At 31.2% G+C, this 9,888-nt stretch overlaps 1 protein-coding gene across 1 annotated transcript; it reads right to left on the bottom strand.

The window, feature by feature from the left end:
• Nucleotides 1-1,724: 1,724 nt before the first annotated feature.
• LOC109161697 lies at nucleotides 1,725-2,207 on the bottom strand. The gene has a single exon (XM_019310187.1). It carries the CDS (start codon nucleotides 2,205-2,207, stop codon nucleotides 1,725-1,727), a length of 483 nt encoding a protein of 160 aa, XP_019165732.1.
• Nucleotides 2,208-9,888: the final 7,681 nt, after the last annotated feature.

The raw sequence follows: 9,888 nt of genomic DNA, 5'->3' as shown, positions 1-9,888 counted from the left end.
TATGGATTCTGTACATGAAATAGATTAGTAGTTGTGTAACATATAACATATTACTTTATGTATTATATTATGAAATTATGTGCTTATATGACATAAATTATCTACATGTGTCTGTGTTTTGTGTTGTGAGTTTTTATGTCTCGTGTTATGAAATTCTGTACCTAGAATAAATTAAAATTTGTATAGAAACATGAGAAACGAAAAACTACAAAATCTGTTAAAGCTTAAATGTTAAAGGGAAAATGACGCTTTTTCCCACTGAGTTATATACCTATAGCATTTTTTCCTCCTAAATTATTGAAGTGACTGTTTTTCCCCCTAAAATGTTAAATGGACATATTTACCCTTAAACTAAATATTTAATTTATTTTTTTCTCCAACAAATTATGACCATAATTTGGTTCAAACCAAACAAACACTACTATAGCAACCAAACCGAAATATTCCAATTACAATTTAGAATCGAAATTCGATATTTAGAGTTAATTAAAATCGTGAACCGGAACAGACGGTTCATGTTCCGAACTGAAAAAATAAAATACATTTATTGTTGAATTTAGACTATTTTAAAATAAAGACGGTTCAAAATCGTGAATCGGATCCGGAACCGCCGGTTCACGGTTCAAGATTCAATTTTTTTGATACATAATTTTAATAAATTGACATTTAAATATTGGGTTCTAGATCTGAATTATAACCGGAAACTATTAATTCGATTGCTTTAGTATCCGGTTCAATTCAAACCGAATCGTGGTCATCCCTACGTATACGCAATAATTTGTTGGAGTAGTAAAATAAATAAAATGTTTACTTTAAGGGTATAAATGTCAATTTAATATATCAAGGGGAAAAAACACCACTTTTAAAATAATTGAGGGGGCTAATGTGCTTACCTAAACAATTGAGGGGGAAAAATGCTATAAGTATATAACTCAGGGGTAAAAAGTGTCATTTTCCCAATATTAAAATTAAACCGTTTTGTGTTGTGAGATTTTTATGTCTCGTGTTATTAAATTCTGTACTTAAGAGTATTGATTATGTACCTAGAATAAATTAAAATTTAATTTGTGTTGAAACATGAGAAACGAAAAACTACAAAATCTATTAAATCTTAAATGACATCGTTTTAGTCCAGAGTCCACAATTCTACGTAGACTCTAGTCCACGATATAAATTATTGTCAAGAACTAGTGTAAAGAACTTGGCAATTATTTAAAGATAGAGCAAAGGACCGTTTGGCAATACTTAGTCCTCAACAACCATGTTCAATAAAAACAAAATCGAAATTTTCTTTATATATTAATTTAACAAAATTGATTTCATTTAATAAAAACATATATATTATTTGTCATTTATGGAATATATTTGTATTCTATAAAAAAAAAAAAAATCTGAGTAGAATCATTTTATAATCCTTATTCTTAAAAAAAGAATAAAATATTTATACCTTACTGATTTTTATTGAAAATAGATTCAGTTACTCATCTTATCTTTTACCAGTAGTTTTTATATGTTGTCTCAAAGTAAAGAAAGTTTCAAGTACTTTTAACTGAAAGTGGGGGTTTTCAAAATATATAAAAGATTAGGGTACAAATTAGAAACCCAAAAACCCGTCCAATTATCTTTTTCACCCCCAATCTTTTCAGTTTTGCCCATGAAACCCCTAACTTTTCAGCTTTTCATAATTTCTTCCTCTTTTACAGTTCTACCCCTTTCATCCTACCCTACATGAAAAGTTCAGACTGTAACGAAGAATAGTAATCAGCAGCTTCATCTTCGAACTCCCACAACCCATCATCACAAAAAGAAAACGTCAAATCTCCGCCGTCCATTTCTTTCTCGTCACTGTTATCTCCGCCGTCCATCCCACTACTGGGAATACCGAGCTCGTCGTCGGAAGCTTCAAGAAGGTGTCTGATAACACTGACTCCATCAGCGTCTGCGTCTTCCTTAGATGCAGCCGGGCCAACAGGTCCGCCCAGTTGCTGGCCCGGGTCCGGCCCGGCGTCATGGGCCGCCGAAGAGAGCTCTTGCTGGAGGGAAGTGAAAATGGGGGACAAGTAGTCTTGGTTGAACTTGGAGTCTGCTTCTTCGTCGTCTTCAAGAATGGAGATGATGCGGTTAAGTGAAGATTTGCAGCGCTTTGAGTTTTCTTCTTCCTGGGTTTCTTCTCTCTGTCGTTTTAGCTGCGTTTTAGGGTCTGCCATTTTTGGAGAGATGAGAGGGAGAAAGGAGATGGGATGAGGGGAGAGTGTGTGGGGGAGGAGAGGTATATATAGGAGAAGGAAGAAGTGGACCGGAGGTCCGGTCAAAAATCAAAATTAACAAGTTTGCATGGACAGTTTAGTTAGTCGTGGATGAAATTTTAGAATAATGACTTGTGATGGAATTTATGACAATATAATGTAGGAGTAACTTCTCAAAGTGAGGGACTAAACAAATGTCTAGTGTCTGTGTTTAGCTGAATTACCATGATTTATATCCTCCCAGTGATAGGAATTCTTAGGGTTGAGATTTAGCTTTTTTGAAAAAATAAAAAACAAAATTAACAAGAAAGACAAATAGCCATGATTTTGTGTAGTCTAATGGCACCCGGGTTGGACTCCCATATAGGAGGTTATGGGAGGCTGTAACTTTGAACCTTAGTTGAGGCGTTATTAGCTCTTTGTGAACAAGAAAGACAAATCGAAAATATTAATGCAAATTAAAATTCGTGGATGGACCCACTCATGTAATTGATAATTAAAAAAAAAATGCGGAGTACAATAATAGTGGATAGTACTGTTCGGATCGAATCGTCACTGTTTCGAACTGGTCCTATACTCCTATCTCTCTTCTATTTTATTATTATTATTATTATTCATAAAATTATTAAAGGACAAAAAAAGAAAAAGCAAAGTACTAGTTTCTGGGTCTGATTTCTGTTGGTTTTCATCGGAAATCAGTCTAGTCTTTACTGATTTTCATCCGAAGAAGGTAGAAACTAGAAAGGCGAGGATAGCTGAAGAAAGCCGATGAAGCATTTGCCGAAGAAAGCCAAAGAAGAAGTTGCGGAAGAAGCCAGGAAAAAGAAGGCGTGTGGATCTGAAGAATGACTTCCCAAAAAAGGGAAAAAATTATTTTCCAAAAAAAAAAGATATTTTCTCTTGACTAAAAATAATTTTTGGTTGACTTTAATTTTCACGTTTTTCTAAACACTAGAAGATTGAAAAATGATATATATATATATATATATATATATATATATATATATATATATATATATATATATATATATATAGGCGCGATCTGGTGAGAATAGTCGCTCATGAGAGAAATAAGAATGCATGTCAGCCATTCACGTGTCTAGATCAACGATTTTTTTAATTTTTTTTTTTTTTTTTGTGAATTCTTTTAGTCGCCAAAAAAAAACATCTTTATTATTGAAAAAATATATATTAATCAATGGACCCTAGGACATTAGTCTAGTGGATGAGGAATTTCACTTAGGGGGCGTTTGGTTCATGGAATGTTAAATTACCTTTGGGAATGTTAGACTGTTGGGAATGTTAGATTCCTGTGTTTGGTTTAAAACCAAGATATGTAAATAAGACAACGATAATAAGATAAATTGATTAAAAAAATACAAAGTTCAACATTAGTAATAAGACAAGAGAATGTGAGATTACCCAAAAAATTGGAGGGTATCTCACATTTCTTTGCAATAACTAAAAATTTAATGCGTAGGTTATCTGACATTCCCTGGGAAAGTCACATAACCTGAATCAAACATGTGAATCGTATATTACCAAGCAAATATAACATTGGTTATCTTATATAACCTAAACCAAACGCTCTTTAAGATTTTTTTTTTTTTTTTTTTTTTTTACAATAGGGTGAAGGTTTGGTTCATGACACAAACATTATAGTTTAGGTTTGGGTTAGACTTTTCTACAGTTTGATATTAGGGTCCATAATATAATCCAATGAAAACCAAATAAGTGGATTATCAAAATAATAAAAATAACCAATCAATCAATATAATACTGTTCTTTCCAAAAAAAAAAAAAAAATCAATATAATACTGTTATAACAGAGGGAAACTCATAAGTCCTAAGTCCTAATTAATGCAAAGATCGATCCGACGATTGTGACCCATTACCAGAAGGCATTTTATTTAGTGCGTAATTTAGGTCTCATTTATTGAAAAGTACATGTATATTTAATTATATTGTTGTTTATTTAGAAGTTGTTGTAATTGATTCTAATTAATTTTTATTTATAATGTGTAGTCAATAGTTCAGCACGGTCAAATGTCGGTGTGCACAAAAGATATGCTTATTTTAAGAATAATTCTCACATTACTGCTGTCGAGATTTGAACCTTAATTTCTTCTTCTAAATATTATATATTGACTTAGTGAGCTAAGCTCTTATTGACAAAAAATACAAATTAACTAAATAAGTACAATAAAGCCTGAATACAGTGACATTGGGAGATTAGTTGGTCAGCTAGAGAGTAGGTACATTAATACAAACTAGGAAGCGATATTTGAGATGATTTAATGCGTAGGACTATATATATATATATATATATATATATATATATATATATATATATATATATATGTCATGATGACATTTTACAAGATGGTTGATATGGTCATGTTTGATAAATGATTGTTAGATGCTAGCTGATTGAGTTAATTAAGGGATATAACTAGTTAATAATATTAATTTATTATAGGAATGTGTTTAATAAATTAGTTGTTTGTTGATTACTTTTTGGTATAATTTCTTTTCTCAGAGAGTTAATCGAAAAAGTTACTATGAGTAGCTCTTTGAATTTTAGCATTTTAAAGTTACAAAAAAACTGATTAACTAAATATTTATATTAATTTTTTAACCTAGTCAAACAATTAATAGTAGTCAAATAAATTAAAATTAATTGATAAGCTAACTATATATTTTACCAACCAAGGCCATAATGTTTTTTTTACTTGGTAGTGGCCGATCGGTCAAGCAATATGATAGTATATCAATCGTTACGACGATCAACTTATTTTATCAGTCTTGCGCCTAGCTAAATTAAACTACATATTTCCTAACTGGTTAAGCACAAGTTGATCTTCCAATAAGCTAATCCTTGGATTAAAAAAATTGACTAGGTCTACTATTCGCATCATTGGACCAATTAAACTGTTTTATAATTCTTAAACTCTATATTTCATTCTTCCAAAAAGCTAAACCCCAACCTTAAGGGCTTCCCACACCGACAGAGCGGTGGGAGGTTGTAAATCATAGTGACTCAACTGAACATTCCCGACAGAGCGGTGGGAGAGGTTGTAAATCATAATGACTCAACTGAACATTAATTATAGAGGCTAGACCGGTGCTCACTGCGCACAAGGAGCCCCCCTCACTTTGAGAAGTTGCTCCCACACTGCCGCTGGTGAGACTCGATCCCTGGTCATTCTTCCAAAGTTTCACCTCTATGACCAGTTGAGCTACCCATGCGGGCTTATATTTCATTATTTTATTGATTGAGGATGAAGAATATAAGATTCAAATTCATACGTAGTATCTAATAACGTATAATTAAATCAAACTCTAAAATATTTACAATATTGAACTACTGTGTATCTATTATTCTGTCCAAGTCAATGAACTGCGTGCCATACATATTCAAAATTGGGTAACATTTAAGTACAGTCATTTGTATATTTTTCGAAATTGCCTTATCAAAATAATTGTAACTTGTGGACTGGGCAGCCATTCAGGACAACATTCAAACGACTCGAGTGCATAAGTCCTATTCCAACCAATTTTCCAATTTGACGGAAAAGGACCATTTAATATAATCAAAACTACAACAGAAAAAAAAAAATCAAACAAACAAACTAACTTTTTGAATTTTAAATAAAAAATTTATACTTATTTAAAACTTATCATTACAAGGTAGTATATGTTCTATACTTTGTCAAATATTTTCAGTTCAAAAAATCTGAGTCCCATCACTTTTGAACCTATAACCATCTATGATAACTAGGATGCCATCAAACTACACGGTAATTGACAATTTAAATTAATCTTATAATAGTGATGATTCCAAACGTCATATGAAAAAATATTAAAAAAAAAAAAAAATCCCTACGCTATCTCACATGTCGTTGGACCATAGACTTTTGGGAAGTTTTCTTGGTCCAAAGCACATCACCTACAAATTTTTTGACAGTTTCCATTGATGGTGACATTGAAATTGTAATACTAGACTACTAGTTTGAATTTTGAACAATTTCATGTACAAGTCTATCTTAATAAAATTTTCTTGTTTTATATAATTAACCATAATCATTTTACTTAATTAAAATTGTTACTAAAAATCGACCTTCTAACTTACAACGTAACATATTTATTTCTTAGAATATATTAAGAATAGAATAAATCCTTAATAAACATGTTGTATCGCTTCTTTTACTCTCTTTCACACAAATAGTATTTTAAAGATTAGATTAGACATTCTCATTCTAAAGAGAATAATCAATCTTATGCGCTAAGAGACTTGATATTAGCTTATGTGTGTGTGTGTGTTTGTGTGAGATAAAATATACTTTTATCTATATATTGAATGAATTCAAAATATAAATTCATTAAATAAAATAAACAAATCAAGTAATCAAATTCACCAATTTTATTCATTAGCTTATTTCCTTTGTCAAGATGGATGACATCAAGTATTCAATTTAATTTCATAACTCTCTAAATTTGAGGGGTATGCTTTAGTTTTATTAGTTGATTAATTATCGATTTATTGTGTGCTTGTATTATTTATTTACAATTTTGGAATGTAAAATTGCTAGGTTTAAGAATTAGATTTGAAATTGACAAAAATTAATAATGATTCTTTATTTCGCTATCTTGATTTTCATCTTAATTCCTCAAATTTTGAAATATTATATTCAATTAATCAGTAAAATAAATATCAATTAATTATTTAAAAAAAAAACAAAAAAAAAGTTATTGTTTTGACAAAATTATTGACAACTTTTTATTTGATAAAAGAGTGACAATGCATATTTAAATAAATGTAAAAAAAAATCGAAAGTAATGTTTGACAACCGTGTTGATCATACTCATATAATTATATATTTCATATATTATTGCACATAATACAATTAAAAATAATTATCAATAATAATCGACAAAATCTATATAATGATATTATATGGTTGGTACTAGTGTCGACTGATATGATAAAATCTCTCTATAACTTCGGCCTCCCAACTCGAACTCTCTGGCCGCCCCTATGTATGTATGTATGCATGCATGCACACTATATTTTAGGTATTTTTATCATTTAAATAATTATTTATATTATATTGTTTAAAGCAACTACATATTAATTAGAATAAGATTCATTTTGTAGCTTGTACCAGCAGCTCAATTGCTTCCTGGATGATAGGTTGTGCTTAAGAACAAAAGATTGAATCTTAAAAATGCTAAATCACCGTGATTTATCCATTCACTATGAACAATGAAATTTCACATTTTGTGACAATGATTCATTTTTTTTATTATTAAATTTATGTCCAATCTCTATTTTTAAACCAAACAATACTCTATTTCAATAATGAAATAATAATATTTTTATTCCTTAAATATTTATTTTATGAATCAAAATGGTAATGTTTACAAGTGTGTTGTGTGTATCATCAAATAGATAGACATGACAGAAGCTTTATTAGTACTTTACGGTAATGATTAATTAAAAATTAATGAATGAAAACGAAGCATGCATGAACCAATGTGATAACGTTGGAATTTGCTAATCACTCTTAGTTATAATATAACTCCATTGATGAAGACAAGCTTAATTGACTGCCATCGAAGACCATTCCAACAAGTGCCATTCCGTCGTCAAACAAACCACTCTGCCACTCTATATTTTTCTTCTCCCAAACTCTATATTTTTCTAGTGATATAATTGATTGATATATATGTTGTGAAATATTATAGTGCATGACAGGGATTTCTATTTCTAATTATATAAAGAATAAAAAGTTAATTAAGGTTGTTAATCCTTCATTATCTGAGGTATTTCTATTCTAATTATATAAAGAATAAAATGTTAAATTGTGTATTTTTGGACCCGGATCCATCTTGAGTCTACAGAATAATTTGCCGTATTATCAGGGGTGGATTGAGAGGCAAATAAGGCAATGGTGCACTTGCCCCCTAACCCGCCCCAATTCAACCTCATTATATATAAGTAGTGTTTCAAAATAAATTCGTAGCTATGAACTTTTTAACATTCAGTTTTAAATTAATTTATAAGTTATGTAGGGCAAACAAAGCCTACATGTATGTGTATATGTATGTGTGTTTTACTAAAAGTAAATGATATATTATTATACATAAAAGTTATTTTAAGTCAAGATAGCTTGGTTGGTAGTTAGTATGTATATTATTTTATAAAAAGTCTAGGATCAAACATTGCTAACTACATAGTTTGCTGCAACCCCTAACACACCTTAAACATATTTTAATTTCATCTTTAATTTCTATAACACATTTTGAATATATAATTATATTCCAATTTTATCTTCTCATTAGAATTAAAATTGTGATTTGTGAATTTTGTTTTTCATAATTCTAATTGTATATAAATTGTGAAATTTATAATGTGTTACTATACGTGTGATAAAAAGTATTTTAAATGATTAATTAATTGATACGAAATATGTTTTGTAATTCAATTATGAAAAAATATTTTTAAAGAAAATTTATTTTTTATGAATTATATAGTCAATGTAATTTAAAAGTATTAAATATGCATTTTCGTATTTAAATTTTTCTAGAAATACTTAGAGTTGATCTAATTAAAATAAAAAGTATTTATGAATATCATATTAATATAGATGATATTTCAAAAATTTCATATTTTATCATAAATATTTTATTTTTCAACTCCAGTAAATTAAACAAAATTTCTAGCTCCGACCTTTTTTTGAAGGTCAACCAATACGGTTGTATTTATAGATAAACTGAAATAGAGTATGGCGGTACGTCGTCCCAATACATAGCCGTAGTAAAACCAAAACTGTAGTAGCTAAAGTGTGCGCTAGTAAATTCTGTAATCTAGGAATAAAAACGATTGAGCAGGAAGTAAAAACAGACATGTAAACTCTGCAACTATCAATAGCATAACCAATGTATGATCGAAACGGGGTGTCTGGTGCGGATAGATAACACTATAACGTCTGACAATCCATGTGAATCTGTATAGCATGTTCACCATGCGCCCTTAGCCATGATAAGGCCTCTCTGTATGCAAACGCCTCAGCCATGAGTGGGGAGAAACAATTCAGGAGGGGGGGCGCTGAAGGACGAAATATATCGATGGTCGGCATCGAGAAGGACTGCTCCGACTGTGGTCGAATTCGTCCCATGATGGTATCCGGCATCCGTGTAACACCTTCTCGGTCTTGCCGCTGCGACGTGAGATTGACCAGGCTGTAATGGCGGTGGAGGGGGTGGCTGTTCGGCAATGTGAGTTGTATCAGCGTGGGCAATGTGTTCGGCCGGCAGTGGCTATTCGGCAGCAATGGCGGCCGTATGGGCAGTTTGTTCGGCCGTTGTATGGGCTGCTGATCAGTGGTGGATAGTCCGCCATGCATGCATGGTAGCAGTAGCAAACGCAAGTACTTTCTTCGGCCTTGGTAGACAGGCATCCCAAACAGCTTCGTTTCGCGCTCTCCAGATATGATATAAAATTGCAGCTGCGTAAATAATTCCATCTTGCTTACTGCGCACAAGGAGATAGCCACCCTCACTTTTAGAGGTTGCTCCAACACTTCGCGCTCTCCAGATATGATATAAAATTGCAGTTGCGTAAATAATTCCATCTTGC

The sequence above is a fragment of the Ipomoea nil genome, unplaced genomic scaffold, assembly GCF_001879475.1.
Source record: "Ipomoea nil cultivar Tokyo-kokei standard unplaced genomic scaffold, Asagao_1.1 scaffold2926, whole genome shotgun sequence".
NCBI classification, from domain to species: Eukaryota; Viridiplantae; Streptophyta; class Magnoliopsida; order Solanales; family Convolvulaceae; genus Ipomoea; species Ipomoea nil.
This window is presented reverse-complemented; position numbering and strand designations above follow the sequence as displayed.

Bases quoted from the DNA above. Each gene is read 5' to 3' on its own strand.
- LOC109161697 (XM_019310187.1), bottom strand. From the start codon at position 2,207: ATGGCAGACCCTAAAACGCAGCTAAAACGACAGAGAGAAGAAACCCAG.